Raw genomic sequence first — 21,158 nt, 5'->3', positions numbered from 1 at the left:
CAGGCGGCTCACATGCATCACTTTGAAACCAATCTTCTAAATTTTCTTCATCAAGAATTTCGAAACCTTCGATTTCTTTTGCTTGTTCAAGAATACTATTATCATACTCTTCTTGAATATCTGAAGAGGATTGTTCATCAAGCGGTATGATCTTTCTCCAAGATCGTGATAAAGTAGACGGATTTACCTTTGACCATGCTGCTGATATTCCATATACTGCAATTCAATAACGAATATTGCTTTCAAAAATTTGGTAGTGTTATAACTTCATGAATCAAATTTTTTCAATCTTGAAAATGTTTCTCTTTAAATTTTCTGTTGACTCCGGAATGAGCACGGATAATCTGCAAACCGGATAATCCGCGCACGGTTAATCGAGAGTGTACTGTATTTATAAGAAGAAATGACAATGATCAAGAATTGACCCAGTGATCAATAATTACCCCATCTGTAGGGGGCAACATTTGATATAGTTTCCTATAATCAATTATAATGTTTACAGTAGATGCTTAAGCTTACGCTATTTTTATATCAAGGAAAAAGAAAGTAACTCAAAATATGTATTAAGAGAAGGAAAAATGTGCACAGTTTGAGACCCATCTTTGAAATGGAAAATACAGAAAGCATTTTAAAAGATTACTCATTTTGTTAGATTAAACAAAAAACTATTATTAAGTAAATGGAGTTATACTTTAGTAAAATGTACAAGCATTCTTGTCCATGTCTCAAATTTAAAAAAAATTAATTTTTTTTAAAAGTAAAACTTAGGTAATCATTATTTACCCTAGAAACAGAGTGATCGTGAATTACTACAGGTCACCCTGCCAAAAATTCTTCAGAATTTTGACCACATTTGTAAATGAATAATTTTTAGTTTGAAATTATTAAAAATTGTTTTTTCTTTTCTTTCATATTTAGTCTTTAAACAATGCTAGCTGTAAAATCGATATTTTCTTAACAGTAAAAATCGCATTTTCTAGAGTTATGCTGTATTTATATCAGTATATAGGGAAAAAAATGTGTGTAATGTTCAATGATACTTAACAGTTCAGTAGCTGTTAAATATTAATTGCATTTCTTTAACTGTTATTTAACATATGTAATCTCTGTTAATGTATTTTTAGCTTGTAATTGCAATGGAAAATCCAACAAGTGTTTCTTCGATCAACGGTTATTTGACAGAACTGGCAGTGGAGGTCATTGCATTGAGTGTGAAGATAATACTGAAGGAGTCAATTGTGAGCGTTGTCAACCTCTTCATTATAGAAGAAAAGATGACAAAGAGTGTGTTCCTTGTGCCTGTGATAGTGTCGGTAAATGCTGATTTTTATTATTTGTATTAATTAACACTGAATTTATCTTCATTTTATAATTTGTATAGATAATTACTGAATTTTTACCTTTATTTTATAAGTTGTATTGATTAATATTAGATTTATCTTCATTTTATAATTTGTATTGAGTAATACTAAATTTATCTTTATATTCTTTTATCTATTTTCTAGATTTATCTATAGTTTGATTATATTTGACCCTTCTAGTTCTATGTAACTATATTTTGCAATTGTTTTTTATTTTTTTTCATTTAGTGAATAGTTCTTTTTTCAATTTTGATTTATGGAAGAATTTATATATTAATATATTGGTTCAATATTTGAAATTAAAGCAATCCTACAAACTTTTTCATATTTTTTTTATCTTCTAAGTAAATATGTAATTCTGAAAAGAATTGTTGAAAAAAAAATTTTTTGTGGATGATTAACTTTTTTCTTTCTTACATTTTAATATTGCTAATATTTATATAATCAGGTATAAAAAAAAAGGTATTTTTAGTTTTTATTTTAAAGAAGTTCAATATTTACTAGGTTCCACCGCAAATCAATGTTTGGAAGATGGCCAATGCCAATGTAAACCAGGTGTTGGCACTCGAACTTGTGGAAAATGTGCACCAAATTTTTATGACATGACAGCTAATGGTTGCAGGTAACAATTCTCCTTTTTTTTTTAAATTATTAATGTTTTTGTTTTTTAAGGCTGTTCTTATGTTGCTTTGTGTTTCTGCTAATCCTTTGAATAAATTAACTAGGATTTATCAAATTCATTGTTAATTATGCCATCCCTTCTATCTATTGCTTTTCTTTAAGTGCATGATATAAAAGATTAACACAGATTGAGTCTTTTAATAATGTAAATGTGCAAACATGGGAAAACCAATTTCAAATTGACTCACAGTTTACAGCATTGATATGATTAACAGTTGAATTATTTAAGCTGTAAATTTTACTTATGATGTCACTTTTTTGCAAGCATTATTCTAATTGAGATAATTTTTGTTTAATTCTGTTTATTTTCAGACCCTGTGGATGCAATCTTGCTGGTATTGCTCCAGATGCACCAAGTTGTGATCCATCCTTAGGTTATTGCCCTTGTAAAGAAAATGTTGTTGGTCAAAGATGTGATAGGTAAATATTTTTTATACATTCAAATATGTTATTTTAAGTTATTATATTATATGTTATTGTATTTTATGTTATATGTCCGTGATAAGAATTGTATATTTTATTTTGTAACTAGTTAATTTTTACATTATTTATCAAGTAACACCTAAATAATAGTTTTCTCAATTGTTTTTTTATTTTATTTTTAGGTAAATTAAATTTATATTTTCCTTTAAAATAAATTATTTTATCTGTACCTTATTTGAAATAAATTTTTGGAATCTATATAATTTTTTTATTATTCAATCAAATATTTAATTATTATTTTTTTAAAAGAAAAAAAATTCTACTGACACTTATTATGCATTTGTCGCATTGCAAGTCCCTATAAATATTTAGAAACTTTTTCTAGTACAATATTTTTTGCAAGATCGATTAAATCTTCTATGAAGCATAGATTTAAAAAATTATATTGTATTTTTCATTAAAGATATTTTTAAAAATGTCGCTGTTTAGAAATATTAAGTTATATTTATATTTATTTATAGTGTGTTCATCTAGTTTAAAAAATTCATCTATATTATTTATGAATTTTGCACTATCTACAGCTATGTACCCTTTATCTATCTATCCTTTATAATTAATACATAGCTGCCAACTCTACTGGTTTTTCCAGTAGACTACTGGATTTTGATAGTTTCTCCTGGTCTACTGGTTTATTTAAAATTCTCCTGGTTTTTGTACATTTTAGAAAATTCCCTAAAATTGAGTAAGTTTCTTAAAATAGAATGAATTTCTTAAAATAGAATTCTTGAAATAGAATTTTTGTACCGACTATTGCTTTGCTTGCTTGAATTATTAAATAAATGTAACTACATAATGAAGTGAACCTCATTTATCGAAATCAATTCAAACCTTTTTTTTTCTAAAATGTTCCGTTTATTTTTATTCAGAGCTCTCTTTTTAAATTAATTAAAAAATTCTTTTAACTATGTTTGATGAATTAAATGCCTATTAATATTCAAAATTATGAGTAAACATAATACATAAAATGTTTACAGGAAACTTACTTACAGGAACTCACTTACAGGAAATGTTTAGTGTTTAAACACAAATTCTTTTAGGTAAATGGCAACAAATTTAGAGGTTTTCAGTGAATGAATATATCAATGAAAGAACATCCATTTGTATGCTTATATTGAATCATCATTAATTTTACCTTCCATTAAAAATATTTTGAATTTTACCTATGCTTCACTCTTATAAAGTTGAAGTGATAGTTTTTATTTAATTCGAGTTGCTTTCTATATTATTATTAATATTATTTATTTATTACATGAAATGCTTTCTGTGATAATAAGTGAAATATTTGTCTGTTACAGTTGCAAAAAGGGATTTTTTGACTTACAATTAGAAAATGAATTTGGATGTGTTGCCTGTTTTTGCTATGGCCATTCTAATGAGTGTCACAGTGCTCCAGGATTTTATAAAAAGCCAATAGAATCAAATTTTGAGAGAGGTAATCATTCAACAACAGATATATATATATATATATATAATAAATACAAGAAAACACGAAGAAAGTTAAGAAAAACAATAAGTTTCATTTATTGCGCTTAAGCTGCAAGTAAACAGAACCCATTAGATAAGTTCAAAATGAAGAATAAAGCAAAGAAAAATTAAAGACATATGAAAAAAGTGTTATATTCAAAAAATATTATTATTTTTCCAGTGTTATATTTAAGATTATACATTGGTTCGTAAACGTGGTTATAATTTATTTTTAATTTCATGGATCATTTTAACCTATAATGTCCTTTAATAAAATAATAATATAATAGATCGTATAGAATTTGGAATAACTATTTAATAGTTTACATTTGCGTTGTGAACAATTTAAATCAAAAATCAAATAACGTATCTAAAATATTCAAATAATTACAACGTGATTCTAATGTTAAATTAATTAGTATATTCATACCTTAAAACCAACATTTACATTCAGTATTTACTATTTCTCCAACGTGCTCGTGCAGGCCATCCACGTGACTCGAAAAATCTGTTAGCAAATTTAATCTGCTAAGCCAAGCAGCAATTTGGACTGTAATTAATTTTAAGCCATGATAATTGGCATTATTTAACGAAATATTTAGTTATTAAAAAAAAAAAGGAATTATAGATAACCTTAGAGAATCATGGCACTAGACTGCACGTTCACGAAATTTAATCCTATACATGGAATTAGCACGAGGCATAGTCAGAATTAAAGACAAATATTACTTTTAAAAACAAAAATGTATTAAAACATAATTCTTGGTTACAACATATATAAAACATTCTTCTTAACACACTAATTAGAATGTCTTAGGAATTCAAAATTTTGGTGCAACATCTCCAAAACAAAATTTAAAATGTTACAATAATTTAATATATATTATGGAAAATAATTCACATTTAACAACTTATAAAAATTGGGCTGGGTTTTAAAAAAAAATTATTCGCACGTGGTTTAAGATTATCGGCGTAATTAGATTTTTACGTATCTATTTTAAGTTAATTTTAACATTATAATACTTTTCGACATTGTTAATTGCGATTTTTAACCATCTCTGATACAGGTCTTCACTCATGGGTCATAAGCTAGTATGTTGTGAGGTTGTGATGTTTCGATTAATGCGTGTGTTCAGTAGATAGTTATGGGGAGGTTTGTCAATAAGTCTTATAAAAAATAAAAAAATAAAAATCTTTTTTTTTTCTCTTGACGGGATGGAATGTTATATATTAATTTTCATCGTTAATAAATTTTTATAAACAAAAAAATAATCGAGACATCACAAACCATTAATTGAATTGTTAAAACTATTTTTATTTTATTTTTAATGTTTAATCTGTTTTGTACAATTGGCTGGTGGCTGGGTCGCGTGTAAGCGATTTTTCCCCTTTTTTGAGTTTTAAGTCCCTTCGCAAAGGATTTTTCCCCAACAGGCAGTAAATGGCTGAAGAGGAGTGACGTAATGGTATGAGAGCCTATCAGAGCTTGCCAGAGGGCGCTGTTTTCTCCCTCCTTTTTTCGAATTTTCGACGCAGAGCGCGTTAGCCAGTCTCATAATTTTTTTCCTTAAAAGTAGCACGTTTTTTTAGGTAGACGTTTTAGGGCTACTAGGCCCTGGATCCAGGGACCGGATGACCGATAAGTATTTTTTTTTCTTTCAAACTGGCGTATTAAATTAGTAATTTATATCAATTAACAATGTCGAAAAGTATTATAATGTTAAAATTAACTTAAAATAGATACTTAAAAATCTTATTACGCCGATAATCTTAAACGACGTGCGAATAATTTTTTTTTTAAACCCAGCCCAATTTTTATAAGTTGTTAAATGTGAATTATTTTCCATAATATATATTAAATTATTGTAACATTTTAAATTTTGTTTTGGAGATGTTGCACCAAAATTTTGAATTCCTAAGACATTCTAATTAGTGTGTTAAGAAGAATGTTTTATATATGTTGTAACCAAGAATTATGTTTTAATACATTTTTGTTTTTAAAAGTAATATTTGTCTTTAATTCTGACTATGCCTCGTGCTAATTCCATGGATAGGATTAAATTTCGTGAACGTGCAGTCTAGTGCCATGATTCTCTAAGGTTATCTATAATTCCTTTTTTTTTTTAATAACTAAATATTTCGTTAAATAATGCCAATTATCATGGCTTAAAATTAATTACAGTCCAAATTGCTGCTTGGCTTAGCAGATTAAATTTGCTAACAGATTTTTCGAGTCACGTGGATGGCCTGCACGAGCACGTTGGAGAAATAGTAAATACTGAATGTAAATGTTGGTTTTAAGGTATGAATATACTAATTAATTTAACATTAGAATCACGTTGTAATTATTTGAATATTTTAGATACGTTATTTGATTTTTGATTTAAATTGTTCACAACGCAAATGTAAACTATTAAATAGTTATTCCAAATTCTATATGATCTATTATATTATTATTTTATTAAAGGACATTATAGGTTAAAATGATCCATGAAATTAAAAATAAATTATAACCACGTTTACGAACCAATATATAATCTTAAATATAACACTGGAAAAATAATTATATTTTTTGAATATAACAAAAGGGGGAAATAATAAGTAAAAAAATAACAAACAACAGGTTAAAAAAAAAAAGGGAAGAAATTTTATTTAAAAAACCGGGGGGGAAAAGAAATAATCTTTTCATCAGCCCACACGATTATATCTGTATATCTGTTTTTTTTTTAACTGTTATTTTTTTACTTATTATTCCCCCTTTTTTCATATGTCTTTAATTTCTCTTTGCTTTATTCTTCATTTTGAACTTATATAGCTATATATAAGTTCAAAATTATGTATTTAGAGATAATTATGTATTAGCTTATGTATTTAGAGATAATTATGTATAGCTTTAGAGATAATTATGTATTTTGCATCTGTTTAGTAATGTTTCTGAAAAAATAAACTCAACCAAATAAATAAAAAAAATTTTAAAAAGTTATATAAATTTGAAATTTTTGACTTGAATTTTTGTGCAACTAAAATGTTGCTTAATTTTAGTTGCACAAATAGGAGACTAAATATTAATTTTCTAATTGTTTGATCCAAATTGATTTAATATTATTCTTAGATGTCTTTCTGTCTATGAACATGTCCATTCTTCCCCGTTATTCAATGAAACACATTCACGGAGAGAGAAAAATTTTATAAACCTGTTCAGTTCTTAATGCTTGGAGGAATTAAAAAGCTATTTTGATTCTCTCTGATTTTCAGTTAAATGTTCTTATTTGAAAGAAAATGTTATTTATCTCATTGCTGTTTCAGATTTTTAAAAAAATCAATGATGTTTATCAGTTATAATTCTAATGATTATATTTTCTTGCTCTTTTGGCATCTGAATATATTAATTCTTACTCATAAAATAATTTATCAGTATTTTGTTATCTATTTTTTAAAAATAAGGCATTTTAATGCTTAATATAACTTTAACCCTCTAACGCTTTTGCAAATAATCAAATTATATGAAATAGACCATTCCCATTTCCATATTGAGTTTTTTTTTAATTAAAAACAATAGCAACAGTTGATGACCTTATTTTAGCAAATGGGAACCTAATATTTTTCTAGAACAAACTATTAAACAACTATTTTACTATAGCTATGCTGTTATATGGAGCCTAGTCAACTTCATGTGAATTATATTTTTGTGTAACTTTTATTGTACCATAGATAAAGAGGACTGGACAGCTGTTGATTTGAGAGGGCGTGCAATACCCTTATTCTATGATGCTGATCTTCAAATAATTGAAGTACGTGGACAAGGAGGAGAGTTTATATATTTTATTGCTCCAGGTAAGCCAATTATTTTATCTAAAAAGAAAATCATGTTTTTATTTTCAAACATTGCACACAGTAAAGAATTTTGTTGCTTCTTAGAATGCTATTTGGGAAATCAGAGGGCATCCTATAACCAGTTTCTGAGTTTCACTCTAAGGATTGGGGCAGAGAGTGTGCGAATCAGTGCCCACGATGTTATTCTGGAAGGTGCTGGACTACGTGTCAGTGTGCCCATCACAGAGCAAGACAATCCTATTCCGTCCCATAGAATTCAAACCTATAGATTTAGATTGCATGAAAACCCTAAATTTGGTTGGACTCCTAGAGTTAGTGCTCTTGATTACATAAAGATCTTATCAAATTTGACTGCTATAAAAATAAAGGCAACTTTCTCAAGAGAAGGTAAGTTTTTAGTCTATAAAAACTCTGTATTATATTCAATTCTTATTTTTAGTAATTTATTTCATCTGATAGTTAAATTTTAACTGATTCTAAATAATACTGCATATTAAACTGTATATTAAATGCACATTAAAATTTTTTTTTCTACTATTTAATTGAAATAGTAATTATATTTTTAATTTTTATTCTGAAAAAAAAAATTCATTTTCAATTTACGTCTTCATCACAGTTTAAAGTGTATCTTCTGCCTCATTTAAAAAGTTGAGTTTTAATTGTCTTGATATCTAAAAACTTAAGTGGTCCATTAAGAAAGAATTTCTTCTTTAATTTTAAGCTTAGTTGAAGTCTTAAATGAAAAGTTTTTGTTTGGATTTTGTTATTTAATTTTTATACAAGCATATAAAAATATTTTTAATCAACTTCATAAAAATGCTTTTTTTTTTTTTTATTTTTTTTTTTTTTTTTTTTTTTTTCCAAACGATATTGTCCTTATTTGTACATAGACTATGATTAAAAATACTTGTAAAACTTGAAGAATTTATTAAAAAAAATTGGAAACAAAATTGCAATTATTTAGCATTCTTTGTTTTTTAGATGTAACATTTTGGATGTATTCCCATTAAAAATAATGCAATAAAAATAGGTTAAAAAACTACTATTAGTTAGTGATATTTCCTTATACTTTTTCAAAAGGGCCATTTGTGTTTGTTATTCACTAAATTCACTTTTTAAGTAAATATTCTTTAGAATTTCGAAATTTAACTTCCTATGATAAGAAAATCCATATTTCCGAATATTTTTCAAAGGTATTGGATATCTTGATGATGTTGTTCTGGAATCTGCAGCAAAAGAAAGAAATACTGTTCCAGCCACCTGGATCGAGCAATGCGCGTGTCCTGAAGGCTATACTGGCCTGTCATGTGAGTTATGTGCTAAAGGATATCGAAGAGAACCTTTGGGTGACAGTCCTTACTCTCGATGTGTGAAGTGCTTTTGCCATAACCATGCTGATACTTGTGATCCTGTTACAGGTAGTGTATCTCTTCCCCTCAACACAAAGGTCTTGAAACCATTGTTAGTATAATTCATACAGTAAATTTCATTGTTAGTATAAAAACATTTATAAACTGGTGTATAAATTCGTATGTTTCATATATTTTTATGAATTTACAAAATTCACCTATTGTTATTTTTTTAAATTTGATTGTATGTTTTGTTCTTTCAGTATTATTTAAAAATATTTATAAATTTGATGCATTTTTAAATTGCTTTTTTGTTTTTGATAGGCAAGAAAGTATTTCTCTTTGCTTTATAAATAAAAGAAAAAGTTTTAAAAAAAATTTTCTCTTAAAATATTAAATTTTTTTGTTTACTTCAGCCATTTGGTGTGTATTTATTTTTAAGTTTCAATTAATAATTTGAAATTCTAGTTATACTTCAAATAACGAATTTGAAATTTAGTTAGACTTTTAATGAAGACAGAATTTTATAACAAAGATAGTACACAAAAATTAAACTAATATTAACATGTTTCGTTCTTCCGTAACAAAATTTAATGCTTGGCTTTTGGGAAGAAAATTTAATGCCTCACTTGTATAAAATTCTGTTAAATTTTTGGGAACTGATGGAATTGTTAAAAATTCATCTTTGCTGAGTGAACCTTTTTTTTTCCTCCTCTGCCGAATGGGAAAAGGAGACGAACTCCAGTTAACTGTGACTTTGCTTGTTAATATATTAAAAGTAGGTGCATCATACTTCTGCAAGCATAGCTTACTTTCCAATTTGTTTAATACTATTTTGAAAATAATTTATAATGTTTTATTATCCATGGATTCAAAATTTTAATTTCATTTCCTCTATTAATCACCATAGTGGCTTTTATTAATCTGTGCTTTCCTTTACTCATTTATATTTTGGAACGTCATATATAATCAACTGCATAAAAATTCTACATTGTTTACTCAATGAAAGATTTTATTATCCTAATAAGAATTATCCTATTTGATAAACTTTAGGATAAAGATTTATCCTAAAGTTTATGAAATAGGACACTTCAAAGTTATATCTTAAATATAAAAACATACGTATAGATATAAATATCGTGAGAACAACGAGAAAACCGCTTTCCCTTTTTGTTTATGAAGAAAAATATGATAATCAACTTATTAAAATTTTTCATGAAGTTTTGAATATTGCGATTAAAATAATATATTTAGAATCATTAATAATTACGATATAAACTATGAAAAAATAATTATTTTGATCATCTCTTAGGTACTTTAAGCAATGAAAAAAATAACCGTAAGGGAATGAATATATTATCTAATATATCCTTTCATTTGGTATGTGTTGTATGATATGTACACTGTCTCATTCTATGAGTCATTTAAATATTATTGTGCAAATAGTTTAAAAATGGTTTCAGCTTTTTCAAAGAAGATTTTAAATTTACATTTATGTTATTTAGTCACCTTTTCATAGTTATATTTAGCATAAAATTCAAATGGTAAATTTTTTCTGTGGAAATATTTTTTTCTTTGGATAAGTTACGTATAAAATATCTCTTGTACATCTCATTTAGGAAAATGTGTCTGTCATCATAATACTGAAGGTAATCATTGTGAACGGTGTGCTTTATCTTATTATGGTGATGCTCGTGAGGGAACTTCTGCAGATTGTAAACCATGCCTGTGTCCTGACAGAGGACCCTGTGTCGTTTTGCCGGGTGGTCAGGTTGCTTGTCAACAATGTCCTTTAGGTCATACTGGTATGTATTTAACTGTTTCTGAAATTATTTTCTTGTCAGATTAAAATAATAGAAATAGTTAAAATTAAATGTATTTTATGTATAAAACCCTTAACATCTTTTTATAATATATTTTAATTTTAACTTGAAATTACTTTTGGTTTATGGTTAAATTGTGTTTCTATGTATTAAGTATTAATCTTTGCGCTAGGAAATATATTTATAACTTTATCATAAGAAATTATGTATATATATATGTGTATATAAAGTTCAATAAGCATTGTTTTGCATAAATTGTAACTGCTAAGCTACAACCAGGGTATCCGCACACCTGGAAGGTCATGAATTTTGGTACTGAATAAAATTTGTTGTGAAATGTCATGATTTTATCTATTTTTTAAAAAAAAATCATGGAAAGTTATGGATTTAGGTCGCCGAAAAATCTAATTTTTAAAATGGAATTNATATATATATATATAATTTCATGGATTTAGGTTGCCGAAAAATCTAATTTTTATAATGGAATTTACGATTTCGTGGATTTCTGAATATCTGAATTTGCAACAAAATCCCCACTGTCAGTCATATTTTATTAAAATATTAAATGTTTTTATCGTGTTCTTTAAAAATCATGTTGTTCTTTCAAAAAATGAAAGAAAAAACATCATTTCTAGAGTGAATTATCTTATAAACTTCTGTGATTTCAAAATTTTTATTATTTATTTATTTATTATTTTTTTATCAATTTAAAATTCTAGCTGAAGCAAGCCAGTCATTGGTATTTTTTTTTTATTCCAAATTGAAAACAGAAAAATCTGGAGTATTTCTATCCTTTCTGGTGAACAAGAAAAGTATCTTTAGAATATAATTCTGCTGAAAAAAAGAAGAAAATGATTTGCTTTTGTATTTTTTTTTTTATATATATATTTTATTGCTTCAACTCTTTCTTTACTCTGTTTTTAAGTTTAAAATCTATAAATATGAAGATACAGATTATAACAGTTTTGGTTATACCTATCATTTCAATTAATATTATAATTTCCTTTTTAAATTTATTGTTGTGTTTTTGTTGGAGAAAATAGTAACTCTGTTAAGTCATGAAAAATTCTTGGAATTAGTCATGAAAAGTCATAGATTTGAAAATCTAAAATGTAGCTGATATCCTGTACAACTCACAAACTTTTGTTGGTATAATAATTTAATGTATTCAAATAAATATATAAAAAATCTTCATAAGGAATTTGAAATTGTAAGAAATTTAATAATAAATTAGTTCATAATAGGGAAAGAAAAAAATTATATTTCTGCAGAGGATTGTTGAATGCATTTCAAGTAAAAATAGTATTTAAAAAATTGATGTTAATAAATATGATGAAAGGTTTTTAATGAAAGAAAAAATATTTCCTGTAGACTAAATCTAAATAATAAATGTAAGTCAAGTGCCTGTACCAAAGTCAAATACATGTACAATACAAACAGAAATAGAATATTCTTATTCTGCTCTAGTTTTTTCATGGGATATATTAATATTTATTTTCTACCTTTGGGTTTGTTTGTTTTTTACCTTACATTTTTAAATATATTATACATATTATGTATCAGTACATGTTTGCAAGCAGATATTTTTGTTCCTTAGGTCATCAGTGTGATATGTGTATTGATGGCTATCATGGTGATCCTTTGGGGAGGTTCGGCCCACCAAGACAATGCAGAAAATGTGAGTGCAGTGGAAATATAGATCCCAATGCTATTGGAAACTGTAATACGTAAGTTCTATTTTTACTGCTGTTTAGTGTAGTGAAAAGTTGATATTACATTTTTAATCAATATCCACTTTATTTTCAGTACTACTGGACAGTGTTTAAAATGTATCTATGACACATCTGGTTTTAGTTGTGAAAGATGTTTACCAGGATATTATGGAGATGCTTTAACCTTGCCTAAAGGAGGTTGCAAACGTAAGTACTTATTTTCTTCATCTTACCGCAAGAAGGAAAATAAATTTTTTGGTTCAATTGAGTATCCAGTTGCTTCGGGTTTACCTTTTAGTGTGTCTAGAAATCTTTCTCTTTAATTAAATCTTACTGAAATGTTAACATGCACATTTCTAACTCATAAGAATTGAAGAATCATTAAGCTTCCAAAATAAGTTAGATTAGAACATACAGCTATTTGGATTATGACATCTTTTTATAAAATATGTTACAAATATTTGATCAGGGAAATAAAAGTTTTTGATTTTTATTTATTGTTTTCTTCTTTTCTGTACAATTTTTTGCAACAATTTGTAAATTAGGATGACTTGAATTTCATTCTTTGAGCATTAAACACTTGGACAAGTTTTCACGTAATATTCTCTTCAGTGTAGCAACATGAGGAAAAATTTATTTGCCGTGCAAGAAAGAGGCCAAGCTAGATAATTTCACTTGCTAGAAAATTAATTGTCTTGCAGCATATTTGAAAAAATATTATTTTTCACGTTTAAACTTCTCTCTGCCTTAAAAAATCTTTTACATTATTAAATATCCAAACTAGTTCAAATTTCCCTCTTCTTTTTTTTTCTCCCATACCGTCATAAAAAATATAAGTAGATTTAAAATAAAACGTTTTTATGATAGAATGAGAATATATAAGAACACCAGCCAGTTTCTTTTTCACATTATGTCTTACATTTCATTGATAACTTATTTAAATAAGTAATTGTGATGAAATAAAAACAATCATTTTTTTAAATTCTCCCTTCATTCCTTCATCTTTGAGAGGTAAAAAATTTTGCTTTATAAATGTATTGATAAAATATCTATAGGTTTTTACTGTTCTTTCAAACCATTGATTTTAGCATAAATTTTGAAAACAAGCTAAACATCACGAAGTTATTTAAATCAAAAGATGTAATGAAATGTTTTGTTATACAAGAAGAAATCTCTTTTGAATATAATACGTTGTTTTTGTTTCATTTTTTCAAATTTATAACTGTAGAATTTTTTGCAACAACTATTGGAACTAATAATCTAGATAAAATTTCTTGATTTAGTTTGTAGTCTCATGAAGAATTTATGTTTAGTTTCTGTTAAATCATTTATACTTGTGGTTTAATACTTTTAAAGGCTGTATATGCTATCTTCCGGGAACAATTGAATCAGAAAGAAGCTCCAACCCATGTGAACTGACAGGAGGTCAATGCCGCTGCAAGGCAAATGTTGTTGGGCGTAAGTGTGATAAGTGTAGGAATGGCTTCTGGAATATAGACAGCGGACAAGGCTGTGTTGCTTGTGATTGTGACAGAATTGGATCCTATAACCAAACCTGTGATCTACGGTCGGGACAGTGTCATTGCCACCCAGGTGTAGTCGGCCGCCACTGTGATTCTTGTGCTCCTTACCATTATGGATTTTCTGAAGAAGGATGTAAAGGTAAAAATCATTTAATATGCATTTTATTTTGTCTCCAGTTCGTATAATTCTATTTTTATTCTGAATGAATAGTCTTCCTTGAATTCTATATAACTAGCACCATTAGATATTGTATTATTTTTATACCTATAGTTATAGTAATCTATTTATAATAAAATTATGCTGTTGAATTTTTTTAATATAATAATTTATATTTGAAGCATTAGATATGTTATAAGAATGTTTTGCAGTTTAACTATATATGTGAAGCTAAATATCAACCATTAAATTATTTTCATTGTTTTATTTTCTTTAAAATTTTAAAGTCAAGAGTCTTTTTTGTGATCGTCTTGATATTTTTATAATCTAACCTTAAATATTGCTCTCTTTTGTTTCATTTTCAATCATAACGAAAGACGTTTTTCAATCATAATTCGTTTCGTCGAACCTATTTCTCGAAGAAGTAAAGAAAATTTTAACTGCTATTTTCAAAATAAGCATTTCCAAACATTAAGTTTCTACGTCTAAATTGTTATATCAATATTAATTCCTTTTAAATTCAGTTGAGGGTGTATTTTATGCCTTATTCAAATTTACTTAATTATCTTTAAATCAGACTTTTCCTAATATTTGAAATGCTGTTTCATGATAAGGATGTAATGTATTGCAGCGTGTGAGTGTGATCCTTCTGGGTCCACTTCCTTGCAGTGTGACACAGCTGGTCAGTGTCAATGCAGGAATAATAGAGAAGGAAGAAGATGCAATATTTGTAGAGACAACAAATATAGCAGAGGGACTGTTTGCTTAGGTAAAATACTAAATATTTTATTCATTTATGTTTGTAACTTTGTTTTTAAATGATCTTTTTATATAATGAAGTATCAAAATGTTGTCAAGTTGGAATATTACTGTTTCTTAAAAGTTCTTTTTGTAATGTGAGTAACTAATTAGTGTTCTCACAGATTAGTGTTTTTCACAGTTTAATTAAGTTTTTTCATCTTTTTTTTTAATTTTTATTATCTTAGAGTAAGTCTTCGTGCATTCATAAATAACATTAATTTAATTAACAATTAAGTGCTCAATAGCCATAATAATTAATACAGTTTATTATCAATGTCATTTACATCAGTAGTAGGGTCCAATTACTTTTGTAGGATTACTCTATTCTGTTTTAAAATTATGAAAAATGACTAAATTTTTAAGTGAAAATTTATGTAAATTCAAATATTAAACATCCTTTTTTAAAATTAACATGTAAAATGTATTAATGCAATGGTGCGTCGCATTACTTATCCGACTGTTTTATTGTGTTCTTTGTCCTCCTATGTTATGTACAGTGAAAGAGAGCTTCTCTAGTATTTCAAAAACAAGGAATACATCTGAGCAAGAATTCTAAAACAAGTATTTCAAGAGTTAAAAAGTGCTATATTTTAAAAGTATCATCTCTAACTGTATGTAATAAAGTCGAGAAAATAGTATTTATAATGTAACTATAACTTCAGTTGTATCGTGAATTAGTGTCTCAAATTTTTATGATAATAGTACATCATTTGCTATTTCTAATAGTATGTGCTTTTTTTAAAAGGTTAATTAAAAGTTTAAAAGCATAGAATGTAGAAATAATGGAAATATAAATATTTCAATGTATGTAGTTTGAATTTTATTGTTTTATAAACTTACTATCTGAAACTTATTTGTTAATAATAAAATGCAATAATGAAAAAATCTTATTTTTTAAATGGGTTTTTTTGGGGGGGGCCAGATTAAATCAACCCTGGGAATAAAAAAAATGTTTGACAGTATTTCAAATATTCCTAAAAATGTTAACTTCATATAATATGCTTGTAGTTACATAAAGCGTAATATAAATGTATCTTAATGTTAGATTGCCCTCCTTGTTATTCACTTCTGGAAGAAGCAATTGATCGTTACAAAGATAAGTTAACTGAGCTTTCCAAACTGATGGATGAATTGAAAAACCATCCTGACACAATTGAAGATTTTGATTTTGAACGGAAATTGAGAGAAGCTGAAAGAAAAATTGAGAATTTGCTCAGTGAAGCTAAAAGAGCTGCAAGTAAGCAATTTAAATATTTTCATCTAAAAAAGTTTTTGGATCAAATTGAGTTGCTAAATATGTAAAATCACAAACTGTATTGCATTCATAAAAATACCATATGACTTTTAATGCAAATCAAACTTTATTTTTGAAAAAAAAAAGTTTAAAGTATTTTTTAAAAGTTTCTTTCCCTTTCATTTAAAATATATATCAGCAATTTATGATGAGGTTATATTAATTAGAGTGTTCCTTTCTTAAGTTGTCATTTATTTCTAAAATGTTTATATTGATTTTTACTTAATATCTTTTATTCATTATTTCTACTAAAATGAAATTTTAACTTTTTATTTAATCACTACTCTAATTATTAAGACTGATTTAAAATGAAAAATGTAGTAAATTTTCATTAGTTTTGCTTTTAAAAAATTATTACCTATGGATAGTAGTTTAAATATTCTCTCTCTCTCACTTCTTAAACAATCCTATTTTTTTTAAGGAAAAAATGGAATATTTAGATAATGGAATATATATTTACTAGGAGGCTCCGCCCCCTGCTCGCTAACGCTCGCAACCCCCGAGAATTGCTACGCAATCCTATGTGGTTCACGACGTGAACCATGGCTCGCTGCGCTCGCTCGCCAATGAACACAATGTTCTAGCACAAAGACATAGTATATTATCATCAAAGACATAGTATTTTATCATCAAAGACATAGTATTGTACTTATGTAGAAGAATTCTACCAATGTTCTTATTGGCTTTTAAAAAAGTATATTAGCTATTTAGATTGTACATGGTGAAAAAATCAAAACATTAGCTAAATAAGAAACATATTAGCAAAATAAATTATCAAATATTGCTTCACTAATATTCTGCATTTTAAAGCGTGAAAATTCAATGCATAAATAAACGCGAAATATAAAAAAATTCAATGCATTCAATACAAACACTTAAACGTTTTTTAGACGTTTAGGTAGCTCCCAGTAGAAAAATATCAATTCAACAGCGGCCTTTTAAAGCATTCTCACTTCAATTAATTAATTAATTCCTAATTGAGTTTAAATTAAATATTGTCATGTTTTTAGTGCATGAATCTGAATTGAACAACCTGATAATGCTCACTCTGGTTATTGTTATCTGGTTGCTCACTACGTGCTCTTGCGCGCCGAATCCAATCAATTAAAAATGAAAACTGTTGCCAGCGCGAGAAAAGAAATATCATCGGTTTTATTGATACATACATACGTACATATTAGCGTTTTATATAATATAGATATACATATATTTCTGTTTTTATAGTTGCATTTTATTCTAGTGTGTTGTTTTTATATTTGAAAACAAGGCTCTCAAAATAGATCCTTCCCCTTGTAGTTTGTATAGTAAATTATTAGTATGTACTAATAGCTCTTTTTAATTAGAACTAACAGCAAACAAAAAATAATGTTGGTAGAACTATGTAAGCACCAACACTGCTCAATTAGTATCTAATTGTTTTTTTGTTTGTTTTTTTGCCTAATTTATTTATTTATGAATCGCAATAAAAAAAAATAGAAAAATAACTTCATGAAAATATTTATTTTTCCAAATTTAATTTTGTAAATTATTTTTATGAAATTTATGAACCTAAAGAATTTTTGTGAAAAAGAATTAGTTCATATAATAATTTCATGTATTGCATTATTAAACCAGTCCAACAGAATTTGTTGACATTCATGACTTTCTTCAAATGCTTTAGTTTATAAAACAATGTACCTTGTTCAATATCAACCAAAGATAATTTTCTCTCACAGTTGCAGATAGCAGTTTAATCAATCAACTAAATGATTTGCGCAAGCGAATCAAGGAGATTGGTGAAACGGCTGGTAAAATTAGAGAGCGATTAGACGATGGTGAGGAATATCGAAGATATGGACTCAATAACATATCGTTGGCAGAAAATATCATACAGCAGTCTAAAGATGCCGTTGCTGCTTCTCGAAAATATTTGGATACTCAAGGTCGTGATGCCTTTCACTCTGCTTTAGACAGAAAAGACAGATTGGGGCAGCAATCTGAAAGATTGTCTCAGATTGCAAGAGAAGCACGTCAACTTGCAGATCAGTAAGTTACTGCTCACACTTACGGTATAGTGTTGATATTGTTTCTATAAATTTGCTTTTGTTGCAAAATTTTTGTATGAAATTCAAAATTCATTCTGTTATTCATAAATGATTCTTTAACCAAAGTTAATCACTAATATTGAATATAACTTTATTTATAACTATAAAATTTTAATAGTTGTTGAATAAAATTGAATGTATGAAAATATGAAAGATTCCAGGTGTTTCAATAACTATGAGATCTGATGATGTTTTGAAGTTGTATTTATCCTGAAAGAGATACATCCTATGGGGCATTTTTATTGATTTAAAATTTGATTTTAATTTTTTTCAGATTTTCTCGAACGTATGTCAGACTGAAAAATAAATATACTCTCTGGACAAATTTAATTTCTAAAGCTTTCCTTCTTTAATACTTAAGCTTAGTGCATTCAACTTAAATAAATTTATAAGTATGAGTTGTGGCTAATTATGAATTTTTCCACTGAATCATTAGGAATTTTTTCACTGAATTTTTCCACTGAATGAATTAATTATGAATTTTTAATAAAAATAATAGTCACTTTATATAATACAGCACTCTAATCTCATCTCAAACTGAGCTCAGAAACAGGGTGATTTAAATTGCCTTTATCTTTCATTATGCTGCAAAAAATTTAGTTGTGTACTGATCAGAGAACATGCAAACCAATAATATTGCATTTAAGATGATGTTGCCCTTTTGTAAGTAACAAAGTGAGATAAGAAATTGGTAACTTAATCATCACTTATTGGTAATACTTGACATTTTTACCCTAAATTTGAGCTTGTTGATTGAAAAATAACTCAAACATGTATGCATTTTTGACACACATACTTCAATAAACTAAATTTTTTTTAAACCACAGTATGTATCTGTTTCATTTGTTAATCTAAGGTAAGTTTTCCCTTTTGAGAATGTACAATAAGGATGACTTCTAATTTGTAGGCAAGAAGAAGATGCTGATGTCAGTGACAATGTTTCTAATCGGGCTTTGAATACATCGATTGAAGCATATCGTCTCGCTCGTGAAACTCTGGATTCGCAGGAAAAGTTAAGCAGTGAAGTTTTTGACCTTGGGAGAAGGTAATTTTCATTCTATTAAATATTTAAATTTTTAAGTTATTTATTTTCTATGTTTAAAGTATATTAATATTGATTATATAAAGAAACGGTAGGAAAATTTTATTATTACAAAGAAATAAATAATTATGCATCCATGAACTATGTGTTTTGAAAGTCCTAATCTCTCTCTGACTTGCAAATTTTAACAATACTATATCATTTTCCTTACAAAAAATTTTTATTAGTGTAAATGTGACCTGAAAACCATCTATTTCAATACATTTTTTGCCAGATTGTTGTTTACTTGAACTTATTGAGAAAAAATTAAAATCTTATTTATTTTTTTATTTCTAGCATTGTATTATTATAAAGAAACAAGCATTAAAACTGAGAACAAGTTATAAAATTGAATGACAAAAATCAATTTTTACTGTTTGTCTAGGTTGTAGTTATTATTAGCATAACCAAGAAATTTCAAATTAAAAAGCTTCTCCATTCTAAGAACTCATAAAAATGAATTATACTAATTTTCAGGTTAATTGAATTGGATGACTTTGTAAATAGAACTAAAGATCTAGCAGAAGATGCAAAAACTGAAGCCAACACTGTCTATGATGATGCATTGGGCATTTATACGGATGCTAATTCTCTAGTAGTGCCAACGGCAAATGTAGAAACTTTGCAAAATGATGCGTCCAGAATAAAAATGGAGGTACTTTAGATATTAATGTTACTGTATAAAATACATGCGTCTATATTTTTTTAAAAACATTTTTAATGTTTTTATTAATTTTCATTCCTAGGCTAGGAGAATTAAAGCCCAAGCAGATTCTCTTGCAAATGAACACAAAAATACTTTATCGAGATTAGATGATCAGGCAAAAGATGGCCAAGGATTATTGAATGAAGCAATTAGACAACAACAGGTAAAGTTAAATACTTATGTATGTTTGTAATTGTATAATATATGAAATAGTCATAAATACATAAAGTTTTGCCCCCCCCCACTACATATTTACGACAGTTTAATGTCTTAAGAAATGAAGATTTCTCCCATTGATCTGATTACAGAATATTGTTATTTATCGAAAATGACTCTTTGAGAACATATTTACTTTGAATTAACTTGTTTTGTTAGATCAGTGGATTTTGTATAATTATGATTCAAAAGAAGATGAAAACATCTGATTTTGAATAATGAATAAAAGAGTTCTTGTTTCTAAGGGAAAGAAGCATGATACAAATCTGTTAAATCACTTGTCTAAAAGGCGAGACAGAAAGCATCAAAACCTGTTTGATTGCTGGAGGATATAGATGAGAAAAGGCAAGTTTTAAAAAAACATTTCCAAGTTTCACCAGGCATTTAAATGTTTTACGTTCTATTTTTTACAGTAGTAACGATAAAGGTTTTGGCATTTTTCCTTTTTTTCCTTTTGCTTAAATAATTTACAAATCTTAATGAGTATACGTTTTTTACTAAATAAAATTTAAAAAATTGTTAATCACTTAAGAGAAAAGTGGGACTGAAAACATTAAAACCTATTTGATTGCTTGAGGAAGCAAAGCAG

At 27.0% G+C, this 21,158-nt stretch overlaps 1 protein-coding gene across 1 annotated transcript in view; it reads left to right on the top strand.

Moving 5' to 3' along the window:
- The window catches only part of LOC107449945 (laminin subunit gamma-1), a 35,472-nt gene that overhangs the window by 7,278 nt on the left and 7,036 nt on the right, over positions 1 to 21,158 (top strand). The window contains exons 2-18 of the mRNA XM_043046181.2: positions 1,125 to 1,313; positions 1,866 to 1,983; positions 2,355 to 2,462; positions 3,821 to 3,957; positions 7,701 to 7,823; positions 7,908 to 8,210; positions 9,017 to 9,241; positions 10,792 to 10,977; positions 12,593 to 12,722; positions 12,802 to 12,914; positions 14,064 to 14,369; positions 15,019 to 15,156; positions 16,234 to 16,425; positions 18,198 to 18,507; positions 19,474 to 19,611; positions 20,125 to 20,302; positions 20,394 to 20,516. Coding sequence (XP_042902115.1) covers positions 1,125 to 1,313; positions 1,866 to 1,983; positions 2,355 to 2,462; positions 3,821 to 3,957; positions 7,701 to 7,823; positions 7,908 to 8,210; positions 9,017 to 9,241; positions 10,792 to 10,977; positions 12,593 to 12,722; positions 12,802 to 12,914; positions 14,064 to 14,369; positions 15,019 to 15,156; positions 16,234 to 16,425; positions 18,198 to 18,507; positions 19,474 to 19,611; positions 20,125 to 20,302; positions 20,394 to 20,516 — 3,017 coding nt within the window. The remainder of the gene's footprint in view (positions 1 to 1,124; positions 1,314 to 1,865; positions 1,984 to 2,354; positions 2,463 to 3,820; positions 3,958 to 7,700; positions 7,824 to 7,907; positions 8,211 to 9,016; positions 9,242 to 10,791; positions 10,978 to 12,592; positions 12,723 to 12,801; positions 12,915 to 14,063; positions 14,370 to 15,018; positions 15,157 to 16,233; positions 16,426 to 18,197; positions 18,508 to 19,473; positions 19,612 to 20,124; positions 20,303 to 20,393; positions 20,517 to 21,158) is intronic.

This window comes from Parasteatoda tepidariorum, chromosome 4, assembly GCF_043381705.1.
Source record: "Parasteatoda tepidariorum isolate YZ-2023 chromosome 4, CAS_Ptep_4.0, whole genome shotgun sequence".
Taxonomy (NCBI): Eukaryota; Metazoa; Arthropoda; class Arachnida; order Araneae; family Theridiidae; genus Parasteatoda; species Parasteatoda tepidariorum.
This window is presented reverse-complemented; position numbering and strand designations above follow the sequence as displayed.